Genomic DNA, 21,717 nt, shown 5'->3' with positions numbered 1-21,717 from the left:
TGACTGTTTACTGGAGAAATCTGTTGGTTGGTATTTCCAGGAATATCTAGACCCTACAATTATTAGCAATACTTGTTTTCTAATCTCTACATGATGCAATAAACTTTCTTCTAATTACAGAAGTCCTGGTCATATTTTTCATTCTACAATATTAAAAAGATCTCTGTTTATATCCAGATCCAACCTTGAATTTAAGAATCTCTGTTCTTTTTTAATGGTGGCTTTCACAGTCTTTCCCCAAAGTAATTTTTAGTGCACCAGGGTTCTGCCAATAATATTATTTTCAGTTTCATTTCAATTAAAAATGTCCTTAAGTGCATAATGCCACAGTATCTGGTTTTATACCTGTTTGCTAAACAACTTATCTGAAGCTAAACAGAGCTGTTTAAGATATTTAAGATCTATTTTTACACAGCTTTGTACATAAAAGTCTATTTCCATAATGAGACTTTAAAATATGCAGTAATAACATTAGCACAGTATATAGTAATTTGATTTTTGATAACTACTCAGAAACGTCTCAAAACAGCAAATACAGTTACCACGTTACATTGGTTACATATATATCTTCATTTCAAAAGCATGTCTCCAGGACTTAAGAGAACACATGAAAAAGTATGATGAATAATATGGCAAATGTTTTTCTATTTCATGTTTATCAATCAATTACAAATCAATTCACATTTTCATCACATTGGTGCATTAAAAGCAGGTTAACAGAAAATGGCTGATATGCTGTATATGAATTATGAAAGATGCTTACAACCAATCACTTCTACTTTCCCCCTATTACTAAAACTGTACCAGGTAGCCTCTACTTCCCCCAATCCACCCCTGAGCTGTTCATTTCACTTATTACATTATTTAAAGCTTTTTACATAAAATATTTTGGCAAATACATAAAAGAGTTGGGATTTGATCTGAGACTATAGAAAGCATATCAAGTGAAGGCTTCTAAACAAGAATTTTCTCAGCTCTGAAACACCAAAATAACTGTTTGTAGCTGGTAGTAGGCCAAATGTTGTGGCTATAAATACAGCACAGTTGAAATGTTTGAAAAGTGAAATTTACTTATAACAGCTAATGAAATAAATTTATAAATTTGCTATATGTATATGCATGTGTGTGAATGCACATATATGTGTGTGTGTGTACGTGTGCATACAGATACACACATATATGAAATCATCATGACCCATAGAACTGCTGGAGAAAAATGCATAGCTAGCACAATTATCTGAGGACTTGACAACAGTACAGGGATTAGAGGGCCCTCTGGCCTGACAAACCCTCTTCCAATTTACCTCTTCCTCTGTGTCACTCTGGCTGTACTTCCTTCTATTATTTCTATGAGAAAACAGGTATCTCTTCGAAATTCCATTTTGCAAAACATCTTTGTGAAGTTTGGGGTTTACTTCAATAGGGAAGAAGAACATGTTCTGAATTATTTAATTATGTCACCTGGCCATCTCTGATTGTCTGCCTGAGTAACCTGTGTGTTGCTTCCTGTCCTCAGAAAAAAATCCTTTAGCTTTTAGCAGTAGACATAATGTTGCTATATGCTGCAAAACTTCAGCTCATATGCTAAGCAGTGTGCTTGTTGTTTCTAATGCTTTGTAGAAAATAAAGCATGTTTGTCAGTAGATTTCTGCTTTTTTGAGAAAACACAGGGTAACATGTTATGTTGTTTTCACATAGCAGCTGTATTGCCAAATTGCTCTAAGGCCAGGTTTGGATAGCAAAATTTAAAATACATACACACAGCCATACATTGAACAACTGTGTTTCACTGCCTTAGTCATAACAAATGAGAAGTCCAATACTGTAATACAAAAATGCATCATCTACTTCATATCATACACACTCATATTAGACAAGAGCTAAAAAAGATGTCTTTTAAAATTTAAACAAGTTCAGACAGCATAAACAGTCTACATTATCAGTGGGAATTTTCAGCTTGCTACAGCTATAGTATAGTTACAAGAATTCCGTGGTTTTATTTTTTTAAGTTTTCAAATTTGAGTTTTGAGACATCTTTCATAGTCTGGTTCAGATCTATCCTTTGACCTTTGTTACATTAGATTTCCATTCATGTATTAAAGCAGTGAAGAATACACACCCATTCTGTTGCAGTAAGTCATTTGGTTCTTGGAAACCACACCACCCCTTTCCTGACCAGGCACATGGCAGCTTCAAGCAGAAGGCAATGCAATGACTTAGGATACTTTTCCTTCTGTCACAATAAACTCTGGGCGTTATTCCAGTAAATCAGAAATAGAGCTAGTAATGTCAGTGTTGAGATTATCTCATTAAACAGTACATGAGCAGGAAGAGAAGAGAGGCTACAGATTGCAGAAAAACAAGGACCGTTAATCACAGAGTCCCTGTCTACTGAAGCATAACAAATGAGAACAGCTGGTCTCCAGTAAGTCTACATGATTTTAATTGATGGAAGCTGTTAAGAAAAAAAGTGTGTATACATAGAAAAATTATACACATGTAAAAATGCATTTTTTTTTTACTTTGAAGTCAATTTCAGTATTTCAATGTTATCCTGGTAGTAGAGAGTCATTCAAAATAGTTTGATCGATATTGATATAAAATAGGTTTTAAACTCATTATAGCAAGAATGTATTATATAAACACAGATTTGTGTACGTTGAAGCAAACAGGATGAAATACTAGTATATCTTTAGTTTACTTTTCTAACAGCTATGTAATTTAAGCTGTTTAGCAAAAGACAAGTTTCAACCTTTCATCTTTGAGCTAAGTCCCAATTTACTTTTTTGAAACTATGAGATTGGGAAGCAAAAACTGCATTTTTGATTTATAGCTTCAGTGTTGTGTGAAAGGATGAGAGAAACTCTACCTTTAGGTGGTTTTTTTTTTAATGCAGCTGCTACAAAATCAATGAAAGAAATAAATCAAAAACTTTCTCTTTTGAGAACATCATCTCCCTCTTCCATCCTTTGTTTTTTGGCTTGCTTTTATTGCTAAGAAACTCAGTGACTATTATTGTGGTCTGTATTGCCCATCACTGTCACTATGCTTGGTATTACAACTCCATTTTTACTTAACCTTCAAAGATATTAATGGAGAACAAGTGAAGTACTACGGATAAGAAATAGTGATTTTGCAGGCCAGTAGACAAGAGGAAAACCATGTACATTGTCTATCCCCTAAAGATGAAAGCAGGAGTCTGTTTGCCAACCCTGTTTCATAAATTTGCTCACTTCACTGATTTTGTGAAACTTTTATTCTCATATTTGTTATCTAATGACCTTGAGTTGGCATCAGAAACAAATTGGAAGCCAATGGAAAGTACGCTGGCTTCTGCCAGCATATTTTTCTTCTTAAGGAAGCAAGCTTCCATGTAATTTCCTTGTCTTTTTTTCTTGGGTCCAAGCCTGCACGTTAACACCTGTTCAATCTCCTGCATTACTGTTGTGTAATACTAAAGATTTAGCCAGGGAGAGTATGCCACTGTAATTGTCATTGATCCTGTTCCCACGTGCAAGACATCCCAATGAATTTACAGTCAAAACCATAAAAGGGAGTTTACAAAAGAGGGTGTCTTTTTGCTGTGCATTTGTCCAAGAGGAAGAAAGGTAATTTTCTGTCATGCTGAAGATTAAACAAATTATTAGTAGCACAGGCTACAAAAGTTGTCATTCCCTTGCAGAGTGGGATTTCAAGAGTGATTTTTAAGTTGTCCTGGAGCCCCAGTAATGCCAGTTAACATGATGCACTGCTGCTGCTAAGGCAGATAGCCATTGAGTTACCAAGCGTGTGAATTTAAATGCATGTATCTTGTATTATAGGAAGTTATCATGCAGCTGTCTTTTCTTATGTGTGATGGCATGTTGAACAGGCCAGGATGATATTTTATGGAGTTGTAAGAAGGTTAGTTATAAGAAATAAAACTGGTAAAAACCAAAGGACTTGTTACATGCTGTATACTTTGACTGTCCTTGTAAAGTGCTCATGATAACCTCATAAGCTTTTATCTAAATACATAAATTCAGTCTGTATTCAAGGGAGATCTCCAGGTTTACTAATCTAATAAAATGTAATGCATCTAATATGTTTTTGAACATGCTTTTTCTGATTTATTCTAGGTTCTTTGGAGTTAACTGCTTGTAAATAATTTATGTTAACACTCATTATAAATGCTTATATAGTTGCTACACTAACTTTTTGTGTAGTTATCATAAGCATTTGTGTCTTAAAACAAGTATTTATGGAATGCTGTAAACTATTAATTACAGTTGTGATTGCAAATTCATTTGAAATAGTAAGCTCACAGTTCAAGAATGGGCCTAACTTTAGGCTTATAGGGTTATTTCACCTGTCTGGAAATTTTGCACAGGAACTCCTAGCTTTTGAAGAAACAGAGGAACAGCCTGCTTTTACTCTCGATGGTTTTAATAGGAAAGAAGGAAAATGAGGAACTGAATATACTATTGATAGCGCTTTGCACTTTATATTTTAGTTTTTAACACTTTAAAGGATTAATAATCAGTCCCAATGTCTAAAAATCAGTGTGCTTCAGAATGTGCCAAAGAAAAAAGAAACCCAGCTAGGGTCAAAACCGAAACATCTTGAGAAAGAAATAGTTTTTCAACTGCATTTCTTAAAACTTTACAAATTTTTTTCTGCTTCTTCTATTCCTCTTTCTTATTCTTGTAGCTTGTTTAAGTATACTGTTTCAGGTAAGGGACATCATGAAAAATGCATGTATCTTAAACACTTTGAAAGCAGCAGTGGACCACCAGGCAGTTGACACATCTAAATAATTTGCAGGAGAATAGCTGCATAAGCTTTTTTGCTTTGTCAAAACAAATAACTATATAAGGTATCTATCAGCACTATTTAAACCTATTTGCCTAAAATGAAACTATAAAGTCAAAATGTTTTCTCAACATTTTTTCCAAGTAGAATGTGTAGAAATGGGGAGGGGTGTGTGTCTGTTAATTATATACAGCACGTTCACAAATAGCTAGAAGAATACTTTGCTTAGGATATATTTATATTGAAAGTATAGTTTAGAGATGGAATCCTGATTTGTTGTACCTCAGCATTCGTAGAGAGTCTTCCATCATTGAAATTCTTTAAATCAAGACAGGTATCTTTTAGTAAATTGTCCTAGTTCAAGCAGTAATTAATTTGAAGAAATCCTATGGCCTGTGTTAAGCAGAAGAGAGGAGCCCTAAATGTTTATTTCTTATATTACAACCCACTGATTAAATTATCACTGTTGTACAAATAAGGACCGTAATGAATACTTGTAGCTAAAGTGGTATAAAGTAAAGACAAATAAAACTGTTTTGTGAACTGATTGGGTAAACTGAATAATCTGAGATACCGAACTTGAAAAGGACATTGGCAAACAGATGCATTGCACAAGAAAGTAACTGTCACCACTGCTTTGACTCCATATTTTATTCATGTTCCTTTGTAAGGAACATGTATTGAATTGCCTCATGTAAAGCAATTCATTTTACTGTCTCTTTCTATGAAACGTTGATCGCTACAGACTACTTTAAGAGGACTAAGCTTAAGTAATGTCTTCAAGTGGTCCTACTGTTTGCAAGTATTGATAGTTCAGTCAGGAAATGGGCACAATGGCATGTGAGCTAAATGATGACTTGTTTCGCAGTGTTTAATTGTAAATAGTTTGTGACTTTCATTAATAACCTAGAATTTATTGCTAGAGATTATTCACTGAGTAGTTATAAACAGAATAGTCACATTCAGCTCCTGACTAATTTGATGGAAAAATAGAACTAAGGTCTAATTATTGCACTGTTCATTAGATATTCTTCACCTACTCAGTCCTGTCATAAACTTTAATTGTAGTGTATGCACTGTAGTCTTAAAACAACGAAGAATATTTGAGCAGTCTGTGTAACACTCAACTAGAAGAAATCCAGAGATAGAAATGTTCATGCAGTATTGTGAGAATATAATTTACCTTAATATTCCTCTTGTGTTCAGATATCCCTAAATAACAGTGGGGTTTAATACTCCAATGCCTTTGTTATGCTGTCACCAGGATCCAATGCAATTTATGTACAATGTGTTTTCAGCTCTACTTCGCTTTCTTCTAGATAAGTAATTAAAACATAAAATAAGAAGGACCAATTGATTTCAATTCAAAATAAGTGTTGACTGATGATGCTAGCAGAAACTATATGTGAAACAGAAGATTTTTTTAAATTTAAATTAAAACTAAATCACACTTTTAAAAAACAAGTGGACCACAAGAATCAGTCTCAAAGGCATGTTTGGTTCACTCACTGTGCTAGGATCTGCGTATGTGGGGCTATTATAAATTTTTGAAATTATCTTGTGTGGTATGTGGGGAATCTAGTTTGAATAGGAGAAAGTTTCATGTTGTGATATAGTATCACCAAGACCCTGAAAGGAAAAACTGTCCAGAGGTATTGAACTGCTATATATTTCATTTGACTCTTAGTCATGCCAGTTAGTAATTTAAAGTATTTCCTGTACTCTTATGTCAGCCCTAGACTCTGTGCATACACTTCAAATAAATTAAACTACAAGTTTAAGTTAAACATTGGAAATCCTACTAATGGAGTTCATCTTGGATTTCTGCCTTCCTAGGACTTCCTGGTATATAATCACTCAAACAGTCCGTGTTGCAGGGGAAACACTGTTATCATTACTACATGCAGACCGAGCTCACATCTATCTGGGGAACTGCACAACCATCTGCTGCAAACACATCACATGATACGAACAGCAGACTGCAAGGATTGCTGCTATTGTGCATGTCTTTTACATGTCTTACTTGGCCGATGAGCTCCAAATTTATATATAGTCCAGGGAGAAGACTAAATACCTCCAGAGGCCAAATAGCTCATAATTTACATCTTTTGCATGATCTGCTGGAGATAACTCCTTTTCTTCATTGTCTATAGCTTTAGCCTATGCTTCTATTTCGGCACTTCAGGTCAGCTACAAATTACTTTGCTTGAATATCTGTCTAGATGTTCTTGTGTGCATTTCATGACTTAAAGCAATATACTCCACTATAACATTCCCTTGTAAACTGACAAAAAAGCAACCCGACACTTTCTGAGAATACGGGCTACCCAGAAGCTCCCTCAGAAAGCCCAGCCTGCTTTCAGCCACTGGAGAAGGAGGGGCACTAGATGACTCTGCTCTTCTTTCCATGGCAGTGAGGGTTTTTCATATTAATTTTGTTCAAAAATACCAAAAGGTTAAGGGAGGGGGGAAGGGAAAATATAAATTTAGTTGCAGTTTTGATGTCAATGAATGAGCAATTAAATAATTAAATTAGAAAAACTGTTCATCGTTTTGACAAAAATGCAATTTATTCTCCCCTCTTCCTGATCTTTCCCCACCCTCCACCAGGAATAGTGTTCCACAAAAATTTTTCATACCAAAAATAGAAAAACAAAAATAACAAAGCAGAGGCAGAAGGAAATGTTCTCAAAATTATATTTTATTTTTCTTAGAACAATATGATTAGTATAATAAAGATGGTTTTAAGCCCTCTGAGAGTTTTTACTAGTATTTCAGAGAATGTAGCAACCTAAATTATTTTAACATTCTAGTAGTCAACTAATATGCAATGATTTTTTTTGGTCAGAGTTGTTAGACTGTAGAGTGCTGTGATTTTCTGAAAAATATACCTTTTCAAGATTTTCTAGTCAGAATATATTCTTTTCTAAAATGAGGTTCAATTTTTTGACAATGCCTCTTTAAGTTATTCCATTATCGCTCTTATATTGCTTACATTATTTTATAAATGTTTTCAGGACTTTTGCTAAAGAGTTTCTGCTTAATAAATTCTGATTTAGGTGTTTTACTCGGCACCTATTAATTTTTTTTAAAATTACATTTTATATCCTGTTTTGTGCTTTGAATTCATTGGAAAACTGATACAAGGTTCCAGACCATTTTGGCAGCATAGGAACACCTTTTTTGGTATCAGTCCATGTTTTTTACTATTTCTTATAGTGATCAGTGAGATTCATATTGTGGTTTGCTGCTAAGAATGTATAATACCCACATTTCTGGCTGACTTCCTTTAGTGATCAACACTGAGCAAATTCTCAGGTCTCTGTTTAATTGCGTTCCATGTTATCTCAATCAGATTGACAATCTGATTAAATTTTGGCAGAAGCACTTCATAATCACAAGCATAAATCACTACAACCCCTACCTTCTTAAGAAGAAAAATAGCCTTTCTTTCTGGTTAATTGACTAGTTTTTGTAAAGGCATCAAAGGACATCTTAATTTGCTTGTGGGATACATGACTAATAGAGGGATACCTTTCATCCACAATAAAAACTACAGTATTAGGCTTCATTGTTTTCTCTTGAAGAAGTCATTATGTAATTTCAGTACTTACTGAAATAGAAGATGTTCATTAAAAATCTGAGCGTTGCTTCAAAGCTTTCAAGCCTCAAAGTCAAGGTAATATTTTCTGTAAAAGTGAAAAGTCAATAATACATAAAGCAGTTTGCATTTAATTTACATAATGTAAAGGAAAACTACTTCAGAGCAGTGCATTCTTTTCTGAGAATATGAAAATCATATGGCTTTGTTTGGTGAAGCCTAACAATGTATCGTATTAGAATGCCTAGTAATCCCTATGCTCTCATAGGTTTGTTACATATCTAGATTGTCTTTAAGGGAATAGCATTTTCTTATAAGCTTACATATTGTAAAAGGTGGTATTTGATAATGTGTAATAACAGTTTGGGTAAACAATGAAGACTCATAGGGTAGTTTTCATTGTGGAAGAAAGAACATGCAGAATACTTTCTTATCTGCCTGTCCCATAAATCTATCAAAACAAAATGGAATTATTTAAGAGGAAATAGCTGAGCTTAAGAAAACAGTAAAATTTGTGGTCATTTTCTTCACTCTATAGCAACACCTAATTCTCTTCTGATCCTTCATACTATATATCCAGACTTAGTAGCTACTGGTGCCCGCGATTTCAGATAGGCCAGCAGGAAAATAAGTCTAGTAACTGATGGCCAGTGGTTAGTACTTTAGTCTGATTTTTCTCTTACTGTAGGACCTTGCCCTTGAAACATTATGTTCTTGAAATTTTAAACCCAAGGAGGGCAAACGGAGGACGTGCAGTAGCTGGGAAATTAGACACCCATTTAGTCTGATGGTTGTTGTGGCAGTACATACTAGAGATCATAACCTAGAAGCAAATTTCAAAAAGGAAAAAAAGCAGACCAAAGCAGCCTCATATTGTGTCTGAGGTGATTTTGAGACTTTATGCATAGTATTGGATTCAGTCTTGCACTTTGGAGACCCAGTTTTCCACAGTACACCATACTGGCTTGTGCATGGATTTATCAGACTACTGAAAATTAATATGGTCCTAGGTGGACTTGAGCCTGCTTAGTCTGATGACACAACTGCAAGAATTTGGAGTAGCAGCATTCAAGTCAACTAGGGTTCACTTTGTAACTCATGAGTTATTTGTCAGTCACCAGACAGATACATTTTCAACACTTTTAAAGTCACAGGTATTTTCTCTTCCTGTAATTTAACAGTTTATTACAAACAAGTGCTGAATGAACACCAATGTGAAGTGGTTAAGAGGATTTATCAATCAGAGACTAGGGAGGTTTTGGCATGGGCTGGGACCTAACAGACCATGCATGTGTTTTGGAGTGCAAGAAAGAAAAGTAGAGCTAGCACAGAAATGCAAGAAATAAGAACAATTTGGACTAAATATGAATCTAACCAGAAGTGTAGCAAATGGTGCATCTGAAGAGAAAGCAAAAGAAATGGAGTTGTTTAGTTTAAGAAGAAGGATCAGGAAAAATGTGAAAACCAGCTTCACGTTTGTAAAACTACAAAGTGAAAAGGGCAAATTGTTCTTTGCGTCTGTTATGAACAGAACAATAAAGCTAACAGCTTTAACTCCGGCCAGGAATATGTAGGTGGTATACACTTTCTGCAATTTTTTCTGTCAGATATTTGTCCATCTGACTGCACTCACAATATAACTACTAAGTCGCTGCTGGAAGGCATTTTCAGTTATGCATACTAAACTGTAATTCCCATTCTCAAAGCAATTCTCTTGAAAAAGTTGGTTCTCTTTCCACTAAAGGCAGTGGAATTATTGCCAAAGTTAAATGGTAAAATTTAATCTTGTACAGATGGATAGCACAAAGCCTATATGATACTTAAGTCTCACTTGAATCAACAAAACAAGATTTCTGTGAAGGGTAAGCCTTATTCTGGATTCATGATTCAGTGATAATTTTCCCCATAAATTAGAATGTGAAGACTGCATATTTCAACTCTCTTCAATCCAGTGTGATAAATAAGGCCAAAAAAAAATTTTGCTCACTTGAATGCATTCGACATTAATGTTCTGACACATGATTAGATACTTGGAAAACTGCAAAACTATCCAAATACTGTGTAGAATCTGTTTGGAATCTTTTTGTTTGTTGAGAGTATCTTACAGGGAACAATTACAGAAAGTATGTGAAATTTGTATAAATATTAAACAATTCCTTTAATTCAAAGGGTAGCAAATGTTCTACTCAGAGGACTTTACATGACTGAGAGGGCAAATTACTGGATGAGAGCCAGCACGCCTCTCACTCCTTCGTAATTAATTCAGAAAGATTGCCGTACCATAAGAATAAAAAATTGAAATATGTATGTTCTTAACTACTGTTGTAAGTATATAAAAAATACTTCTTATACATTTGTGGGGGAGGAGGGTGTTAAGGATAAAAATTATTGCATAGCTGTTAAATCAAGTTTGTATATAAAAACTAGCAATAGGCTGCTTGTGGAGCTGAATGATAAATATAATAAAGTATGGCATACCAAGCAAAATACCTGTTTTTTGTCAAAATTTCTGAGGCTATACCGTAAGATCAGATTAAGTTTCAGTCTCTGTAGGTAGCATGAATTCCATTATATTTTAGCAGCAAATGGGGTTTTATTTCTTATAGATTTAGTTTTGCTTGAATGTATGTAGTATCTATATAATAACTATAATATCAAAGAAACCTGAACCTACTCATTCATCATCTGTGAAAACTTTTATATATTATCATGAGAAACTGTCGTGACATCTTTCCAAGCTAATACAGCACTGGTTCATCACCCTGTAAGAATGATATGTAGGATTCAGTATGTAGGATTCAGTGTGTCTATGATATAATACTTAACTGCACTTGGTAATGCTCTTATCTATTGCTCTACGCTCCCAGATAGCCAATAAAGTGAATGTTTTCTTGTGTGAATGGTGTTGTTACACTTCTGTTGTACAAAACATTAATCCTGCTGATGTCCATTAACTTCTGTTTGTTGAACTGGAAAAATTGCTTATTCTAAGAAAGGAAATAAGAAAGCCTAACCTGACAGTCTTGGATACTATCATAGTGCAATTTACATACTCATGGAGATAACATGACTTAGTTCAGTGCTCAAGTGATATGGCACTTTTTTCCTGCCCTCAATATAGGCAGGCAGGATGGCCCTGTTTTATTTCATGTTCTCTTTTATCATTTTTCTGGAGATAAGCCCCAAAACCTGCACATTCTTCAGACTGCTGCACCTGCTGGGCAGGCTTTTCTCAAGTTATAAAATGGAAAGAACAAGTATTTCATCTGAAAAAATGTTTAAAAATATCGTTGATGTGATACTCAGTCCCTTTTTTTGTTTCTCCTTTCCAGGATTACTTTCTGCCATCTACCTTTCCAGAGTAAATGGCTTTATGTTGGAACAGAGAGAGGAAATACACATATTGTAAATATTGAGTCCTTCATTCTTTCTGGATATGTTATCATGTGGAACAAGGCAATAGAACTGTAAGTGCAGACTTTTTTGCATTTGTGTCTGTGGTCATTTTTGTAGGTGTCTTAAGATTCATTTTTAAGAATCATTTGTTTTTACAAATATTAACAAATCTTTTGAAAACCTTTTATTTTAGTGAATGCATGTGTAGTATTAACTGTTTTGTTACAGGACATTCAGAATTCAGATTTATGATAGAGACTGTGTAATTATATTTTATATAAAAGAAAAAGTTATTTGGCAATCTGTTTAACTATGAAGTTCCATGAAATACAGATAATCATTAATCTCACAAATTCAGATTTTGCTATTTTTATGAGGGCAGCTTGATCACCATCTCCAAACATCCTATGAAGACAATAATGGAGTATATTGGCCCTAAGACTCTATGGAGAACTTTTCTTCATTGAACTGTAGAATCATTTAGATGAGAAGGGACTGGAGGTCTCTAGACCAAGCCTCCTGCTCAACACAGGGCTAATTTCAAAGTTAAATCAGTCTCATCAAAACCTGATGAACTGATAGGAAGGGTGATGAGTGTCTGTTAAATGACAGTTCTCTGACAGGCTAACACAGGTGCCTGTGTCGTGGGTATGAAATGAAAGGAGACTCATATGAAAATCCAACTGGGATAAATCTATGCTTCCTGCAAGTAAAAGCCTCAAAAGAAACGAAAAATTATTTCTCTGCTGTTTCCTCTGTGAAGTTCCAGCAAGAGGAACTGCTGCAGGCAAACTGACAGTATTTTATGCAGTTTCTGAGACATCTGCTTCATGTTGTGAGGAACCTGTAACCTCTGGTAGTAAACTGAAATTCACCAAGTTCAGTGAACCAAGAGGGCAGTATCTAAGAATAGGGATACAGGCCTACAGTGGTGGATCTAATTCTCTGTCCCAAGCAGAGATCACATTGATAGCAACCACTTTTCTCCAAAATTCTCCCCTTTCCCTTTTTATTCCCCACTATTATTACTGACTTTCACTAATCACTGTGTCCCCCAGACTGACAAAACTGATGCCTCGTTTTCTTTCCTCCCCTCTGCCCCCACCAAACTTCATAGGCACAGTCATGAAAATCTAATTTTATTGTCAAAGGAGATAAAAACAAGGATTCAAATGGTAATCAGGATTCAGTCTGCTGGTAAATCTTTCATCCAGTGCTCAATTTTGGAATGTTTGTTTGTCCTGCCTTTGTAAGACTTTGCTCAGCTCTGCTCAGTAATTTTGGCTGAAAAATTACTGCTGGAAAATGTGGTTTAATCAAAACTGGAATTAATATGTTCATTTTGATGAGTTCTTCAGGTGGGAAGTATCTTAATTATTTTCTCTTTCTCACTTTGTTTTAGTGATGTTGACATATTAGAGGGTTTTTTGATTACTGTATTTTAAAATGTATATATATACTATATTGAGTAGATAACGCCTTTGAGGTTTTGAGAACGACACATTTTCAGTTTGTGTGCATTTGGAATTTTCTTTCCTCCAGACATTAGGATGTTTCTATTTTGTATGGAAGTAAATCTGAAAGTATTTTATGAAATGGAAGCCTTCCACCAAGTTTCACTTCCTAATTCTTTCAAAACTCTTTTGGATAAATCTCTTTTTTTTTTTTTAATGGCCATAACAGACCTTTTGCATGAGAACAGAATAGAATGAATGAAAAGCATGTGGGAAATAAGGGCTGCTTACTAACAAGCTTCAGTACTGAGTTGTTGAGATAGGCTAGATGCTGTGCAAGAAGCTACCTCTCTAGAACCTTTTAGTAAACAAGCAGCCTCTCCTAACTATCTTCTTTGTATTGCCTATGCAGGAGTATACCTAGGTTTTCCTAAATTTTTCTTCCATAAGTTGTGAAAGGTAATGACAACGTAATACAGATAGGCCTTGTCACCTCAAGGACTTGGAGATGCTGCACGGTTACCATAACAGTTTCTTCTTCTAAAAAGCTAGTTTGCCATGTACTGTTTGGGTGACAGTTGAGCGCAGGTATTCATTCATTACTGCTCACAGTTCTATCAGTCTTACAAGTATAACTTGATCCTTGTAAGCGGTGTGCTAGTCTAAGAAGGCTGTATCCTCTCCATTCAATATCATTCATGTACTTCTTGATACGGAATGGAGGAAGTTGTCCTTGTATGTATTACACAGGTAGACAGGGGATCCTATGTGTCTCCAGATTAATTTCTCAGTATTCGAGTAAGAGACTGGTGGGGATAATGGTGATGTTTGCCACAGCAGCCACCTTTAACAGCTGCTATAGCACTGCTGAAGTTGAAACTAGGTGACTTCTCAGTAAAGTAATTTGAACTCTCTCTGGAATATGACATAAGATAATAACAAACTATGATGTCTCTTCCAGTACTATTGCTTTCTTGCAGGAAAAATGTAACTTAGATTAGCTTTTAAAGGGAATGTTATTAACTCTAAGTGTACTTCATGAGGATGGGCTTATGGTAGTAGACTTTCCTTTAGAATTGTACTGAGACGTATTTTTGAGAGAACAATTTTATTTTGGGCCATAGATATGTTCTTATTTGATTATATTTTTTAATCTTCACATTATTTTCACACAATCTTCACATAATTTTCACATTTTAGTATTATAGAATTATACAATACTTCATGTTGGAAGGCACCTCTGGAATTTTCTAGACCAACTTCCTGCTCACAGTAAGATCAGCTATAAGACCAGGTTCTTTATAGGTTCATAGGGCTTTATAGGTTCATAGGGCCTGTTGATGTTTGGTATTTTCAAAGGTTGAAGAAAATAGGAAAATGTATATATGTCAAACTTCAGGAACAGCTTCAGCCTTACAATGAACGATGTAAGAGGTAATAGTGCTCATAACACTGTTTTTCATTCTGAGATATATCATTTCAGAGTGTGGGATTAGTTTGAAGATGTTACTAATCTCTGTAAAGCTTGGAAGAAGAGGGTTTACCTTCTGTGCAAGCATATTTCTGTCTAACTCATTGGCAAGGAAAGCCCAGTAAAAATGATTGCTCTGCTGCTATATTCAAGTCCTCAGTTTACGTGGAGGTTTATAAATAGAATTTTGAGTGTCAGATTTGTATGTCATCTGCACAAACAAGCCTGAAGGAGAGTTCTTCCCTCTTCGTGCAACTCTGATCCGGTTTCTAAAGTTGCAGACTAAGTCTACCAACATAACATGACATTCTTTCAGAATCCCTCCTCATTTTTTTCACCGACTTGTACCTACTTCTAATGAAATCTCCGTGAATTTTCATAATGTGGATTTAACTCAGTTGTCATTAAGATTTCAAAGCTTTACAGTGAAAACTGATAGGAGATTGAACTGGTTAATTTTTTTAAAACCTGAAATGCTTTGACTTTGGAATGTTAAACTATGTATTAACACACCTAAGTCACTGTAAAGCCAGATTACAGCTCATTTTGCGAGAGTACAACAACAACAAAAAAACCCAGCTGAAATTCCAGTTCTCTTAGTTTTTCAGAACATGATTGAAGAGGGCCTCCATATACAATGCAAACACTATGGCCAAGGTGACCTGAAGAGGTCATAATACCTCTGTTGTCATTTCCCCCTTTGGAAAACACCTACAGGTTGTATTCTAGATTTTAATCATGGACTGAGTTTGTCCCTCTAAGGTCATGATGATGTTGCTCAGTAAATAATAAATGGTATTGCATAGGTGAAAAAAATATGGAGCATAGAAAACATATTCCAACAATTCATTTTAATCTGTTCATGGACTTACCAAGGTTTCAACTCCACAAAGAATTTCATCATACTTCTTGAGATTAATTCATTCTAGAGAACATAACTCTCATCCTCAGAAAAAAAAACATTGTCTGTCAGTGAGGCCCCTCAAATGACTGCAAGAATTCTTTTTCTTACAATGATTCTGTTGCAGAGAAAGACTGAGGTGAAGAGGCTTAGTAGTTTAAAGAATTGAAGGAGAAACAGGTTTGGATGTAACATTTTCAGACTTTGCATATGATGCAAGAAATCCTATCACTTTTTCCTGCATGGCTACTTTGACTTACAAAGTTGGCTTTTGGGTTGTTTTTTGGTGGGTTTTTTAATCTTGAAAGCTTGTTAGCATTTGTGATTTTATTGCCCACTTTTGTATCAAAATATACTGAAAGACTGTACTGAAAGACTGTACTATATTTTATATAGTACATATATATGACTGCACTATATTTTGGACTGATAGTGGTTTTCTCATTATGAGCTGTCAAAAGTGTCTAGTAGAGATATATGTCAAAAAGATGGTTGCAATACCTGTTTTATCATAGGCATTATTGTCTTCTCATACAGCAGAGATCATCCAGCTTTTTTAAACAATATCTAATATTAGTGAAAAATTAAGGCCTAAATAGACAAATAATGCAAAGGAAACATGGAATTTTTTGTTTGAGATGATTTTCAGTACTGAGGCATAGCTTATTCTAGAGTTTACAGGAAAAATTGCTTTATAAATCGTGTGCACTAAGTTTCAGTGGACCCGGCCTTGTCCAGTGCTAGTCCTTTGCCAGAGATGTTTGAGGCTCATGATGCTGTTTGGTTTTCTACTCTCTAATAAGCAAACAGTTTCTCTCTTTTCCTTCAAAATGTTTGGAAACAAGTCTGGAAGAGAAAAATAGTCAATGAGCCCAGCATGTCTCCATTTACTCCAATTACAGTTAGATTAGTTTTCTCAGCCTGCAGGATCATACATTTTGGAAGGACATCTGCTGTTGGGAAGGGAAGGAAGTTATTAATATGAGTCCACTAAACTCCAAAAATGAGAAATCTGCATTGTAAGCCCCCTTCCCAAGCATGCAGATTCCAGTGAACACCCCACTAACTAATGAATAAATAACTGAAACATGTCAACATTTATGGGATTTAGTATATCAAAGAATTAGGCAAATTGGAACTCAGTTATTGCAGAGCCATAACTTGATCTTTCCTTTCTTAGCCTTTTCCTTGCCCAGCCCCATTTCCTAGATGTGTGTCAGAGCCAGCAGTTCCACGGCAGTGAAGGAAAGCAGCATGCAGGAGGAGAAGTAGCAGTCTAGGAGCAACTGGTACCCTCTTTGTGCTTGGACCCAAATGGAAATAGTTCCTAGTATAAAGAATATACAAGTTGCACGGCATTCTTCTTCTAGACATTTTAGAAATTGTGTCTAAGACTCCGAGTTGCTTCTTGAGGTTGAACTGATTCTTACTTACTCCAATTCCCAGCTTTGATCCACAGTATGTGAATGATGTATCTAACTTACTCATTCTTTTCAATTTCCCCATGACTCTACCAATTAGAATCTCTGGCATGCTGCACCTCTGTGGAAAGCAGAACTGCAGAAGATGTCTGACTACTGACACTACGGAAGTATCTGCTTATGCACATGCTTTTCTCAGCACTGTCACATTCAGTCATCTTCAACTCTGTAACAATGACTAACGTAGATGTTTTCCTTTTTTTTTTTTCCCTCTCCTAACTCCTTTTACCACTTTCTACCACCAGATTTTCATTCTTCTCAGAAATCATTACAGTGCTTCTGTAATTGTGCAGGCTAATTTTTTCAAAAGAAAAATTGTTTTCTCTTGATTTTGTGATTCTATTTTGTCATACCTTACTTTTACCTGCTTTGAAGATTGTCTTGGTATTTGAAGTTCTTACACAGTATGTAAGTCAATCCATTTCTTAGAGTGCATATAACTTCCCAGAATAATGGAGGAATACATCATCTATATATTTTCCACATTTTCCTGGGTCCAAATTATAACATTGCTGAAGACTTCTTTCTGAGCTTTCTAATTTTAGAATAAAATAATTAAATAAATGCTTACGTCCTTACAGGTTTTTTGAAGATTCCTGTTTTACAGTGAATGGTTTCTTCATTTCAGTCCTATTCTTGTGAGTAAGAGTCAAGTCTTACAGCATATCAGCTCTCTCATCTCCCAAAATTAACATGGACCAAATAAATTAATACCTGCTGCTGTCAGGAATAACTTCTGATGAAGTGCAAAACAGCTCAAAGTATCACTAATTTCTTAACAAACTTCTAGTTCTGTACAGCTGTCATGTTCCATTTCCCTTTGTTCCATTTTTCAATTCTTTTGCAGTCTCTTTTTGTGGGCTTTAAGGTCAACAAAGGCTATGAAATGTTGCAGTCTTTTGTATCATTAGCTCATACTTTCTTCTTGCTCAGCTGAAGGTAGCTTTGTAGCTTTTGCTTCAGGAATTTTTTACTGCAAATCATTGCTGGTATTTTTTGGACTTCACCTTCATTTTTTTTATTTCTGCTGTGTATGGACTTGGCTTTGTGTTTTATCCTCTCCATGTCTTTTCAGAGCTTTTATTTTCTCAGTCATTCTCAGCTGTACCCTAGCTAGTATTTGGGAATGAAGAATTCTCTGCTCAGATAGTTCACTTATACCTTATTTTCATCTACTGATTCTTCCTTATTTTCCTCTTTCTCAGGGGATAGGATCTAGTTATTTTTTACACGGTCTCCTAAAGCCAGCTTGAAGGAATGCCTATACATAAGTATCTGGCATCAACAGTAGTGTGTTTTATTCACGACAGCTTCAAATGTGGTTGGTTTTCCAGCACCTCTTTGTCCTTTCCAGGAGCTGTTGGATCTCTGCTTTTGCTTTTAATGTAATTCAACAGTGTTTTTCTTTCTTTGTAGGTTGTTCCACAATGACAGCATACAACCTTCCAGTCTCCTTGACAACTCTACTGTAGTAGCAATGAAGCGAAACAAAACATTTTATATATACTAAAGCTACATGAGGCAAAATGTTTTTGTGTGTAGACATTTCCACATGCAGTATAATTTACTGTATAAAAGTAGTAATTACTGTATCTGTAGCTCTGATAGTGTTTCATGAGTTCTGTAAACTAATATTATTGATATAATATAGTTACCTAAATAATTGCTTCATTTAATCCTACTTGTAGTGCAGTCATGATGTCTACCCTTAGGAGAAATTGACTGTAGAGCCTAATTCCTGGCACTCCTTTTATAAGCAACGCTTCTCTAGGGCTCCAAAAAACATTGCTATTATTTCTATTTATACATACTTTCCTTGAGGAAACAAGAAGATGCAAGAAGTAAGGCACTGATCTGCCTTTGGCAGACTATTCCCAGTTCTTAGTGTGGCGCAAAGGACTATCTTTGGGTTCCTAGCCACAGTCCTGCACTAGGAAAGAGGTAACATCACTCTAGGAGAAGCAAGCAAGCTGTATTGCCAGAGAAGATTTATCATGTCTCTCCTTCTGTATCCACCCATAGGGCAGGTTCAGAGCAACAAGCAAAAGACCATGTAGAATGGAGAAAGTTACAACCCTTTCACACACGGTTTTCTTCCCTGCTCCATCTGAACTGGTGTTATTTTGTATAGGTATATCCTCCCTCAAACATCTACCCCAAGATGGGACTGTGCATGTCCCATCCCAAACCAAACCAAAAGCTTTGTGCTGCACCTTATGGGTATTCCTTGTTGTTTAGTCCAAAGAGGAATCAGTTATGCAAATGCTTTACTTGATATGTATAAAAAACCCAATGTTTCTTGGAGCCCTGGAAAGGCAGTGCAGGAGGACTGCCAGGGAGTAGGCTCTACAGTTCCAAAATGCTTCAGGAACATCTGTTGTCATCACCCCAGAAATTCTGTGTGTGATCTTATCTGCGATGGCACATCTGAAATGAGTTTTAGGATATACAATTATTTGAAAAAGATCCTTTCTCATTTCCTGACAGATTTAGTGTTATGACTGCCAAACTTTATAGACTCTCTGTTTCCTCTTACCTATGTATAATCAAACCTGGCAGCTGTTAAGTGATCAAGGTATTTGTGGTGGGTGAACCCTGGCTGGCTGTGAGACCCTCACCCAGCTGCTCTCTCACTCCCCCTCCTCAACAGGACAGGGAAAGAAAATAAGATGGAAAAGCTCATGGGTCAAGATAAAAACAGGGAAATAACTTACCAATTACTGTCAATGAGCAAAACAGACTTGACTTGGAGAAAATTAATGTCATTTATTACCAGTTAAAATACAGTAGAACGGTGAGAAACAAAGACAAAAACTAAAACACCTTCCCCCCAACCCATTTTTCCTAGGCTCAACTTCACTCCTTCATACCTAACTCGTCTACCTCCTCCCCCTCCTCCCCCTCCTCCCCCCTGAGCAGTGCAGGGGGACGGGGAATGATGGTTGTGGTCGTTCCATTCCAGCTCCTCTCCTTCCTCCTCACACTTTTCCCCTGCTCCAGCACAGGTCCTTCCACAGGCTGCACTCCTTCAGGATAAACCTGCTCCAGTGTTGGCTCTCCACAGGCTGCAGTTCCTTCAGGACATATCTAGCTGCTCCAGCATGGGGTCTTCCACAGGCTGCAGGGGAAATATCAGCTCTGGCATGGTCCTCTCCACTAGCAGCAGGGGAATCTCTGCTTTGGTGCTTGGAGCACCTCCTCCCCTCCTCCTTTGCTGACCTTGATGTTCATAGGGCTGTTTCTCACGCTTTTTTCCTCACTGCCTGTGCAGCATTTTGTGCCCTTTCTTAAATTTGTTTTCCCTGAGGTGCCACCACCTTGGCTGAGGGGCTCAGCTGTGCCCTGCCGTGGGTTGGTTGGAGCCGGCTGGAACCGGCTGTGCCCAGCCCAGGGCAGACCCGTCCTCTCCTCACAGAGACCCCCCCTGTATCTCCCCACTGCCAAGACCTTGACACCTACATCCAATATTTGACATAAAAGAGCTAACAAGAATGGAACCAAAGACTGGTGGTGTACCTGTGAAAGCAAAACAATGGTTCATTGAGTCTTTTGGTAGAGTGACATACCTGACAGACTAAAATAGTAAAATTGGAAGAAAATGTAAGAAGCCTGACCAAGTCAGTTATAACACAAAACAACTAAACTATTAAAATACTGAGGAATAAGATAATATAAATATTAAAAGAACACTTATATCAAATATAGAGGAAAGAGAACGAGGAAAAATAAAATCTCATACATTTAGTGCACAGACTGCTGTGGTTGCATCGACTTTGCTGATAATGTATATGAAGCTCTTAACAAAACTAAAGAAATAGCTAGGAACCTAATAATAAAAAGATAATACTCCTAAAAGAAACAAAAAGTGCCTAATATCCTGAAAAGCAAAAAGAAATCTTATTACAGTGTTTCAGGATGCAAATCTCCCAGGATCCTCCAACTGTCATTTACAACAGATTCAAGACAGAGAAATGGAGGAGGTAGGAAAACGTATTGTATTAGTGAAGGTTATCCCTTTTAGTTGAGGTCTTAGCATGGAAATCTGAGGCTACGCCCCTGCAAGAATATAAGATAAAAATAAGACTGGTAGTAAAAGATAGTTTTATATCATTTGCAGAGGAACAACTAGTTTGTGTGACAATGAAAGTATAATTAGCCTAAAGTTAGACGTCATGTAGAGCGACTACAGCTCATATAAGAGTTTGCTTCTACCCAAAGACAAATGGATACATTCTTTGGTAAGCAATGACATACATATCTTAAAAGAAAACAGTGGTTGCAAAGATTTATTTAAATTCTTCTGGACTTTTAAAATCGGTAGGTACAAAGAGCAGCCTAGATAGGATCAACCTTTAGCTTAGAAAGACAGTATGCTCTTTCCCTTTCTCCTCCATTTGCCCCGATTTTGCCACTATTCCTAGTCAAATACCAATACTGGTATGGCCAAGCAACCCAGCCTGCATACTGGTTGGTTCAGTGGGCTGGGATAACTGGCCAAAACCAGTATGCATTGTCAGCCTGCGTGCGCTCCTTCCACCATTTTGTCTGTTGCCAGCTTAGTCATGCCTGATGTCTGCTTGGCTCTGCTCCCTCTTCTGTCATCTGTCAGTGTTCTTATCTGT

The 21,717-nt window shown here is 36.2% G+C and overlaps 1 protein-coding gene across 2 annotated transcripts in view; it reads left to right on the top strand.

Annotated features, from left to right (window-relative positions):
• STXBP5L (syntaxin binding protein 5L) overlaps window positions 1-21,717 on the top strand; it is a 209,973-nt gene that overhangs the window by 83,992 nt on the left and 104,264 nt on the right. For both annotated transcript variants that reach the window (XM_075512032.1, XM_075512023.1), the window contains exon 5: window positions 11,725-11,859. In XM_075512032.1, the coding sequence (XP_075368147.1) occupies window positions 11,725-11,859 (135 nt within the window). The remainder of the gene's footprint in view (window positions 1-11,724; window positions 11,860-21,717) is intronic.

This window comes from Mycteria americana, chromosome 1 (assembly GCF_035582795.1).
Source record: "Mycteria americana isolate JAX WOST 10 ecotype Jacksonville Zoo and Gardens chromosome 1, USCA_MyAme_1.0, whole genome shotgun sequence".
NCBI classification, from domain to species: domain Eukaryota; kingdom Metazoa; phylum Chordata; class Aves; order Ciconiiformes; family Ciconiidae; genus Mycteria; species Mycteria americana.
Note: the sequence above shows the minus strand (reverse complement) of the source record. Positions and strands in the feature narration are given on the sequence as shown.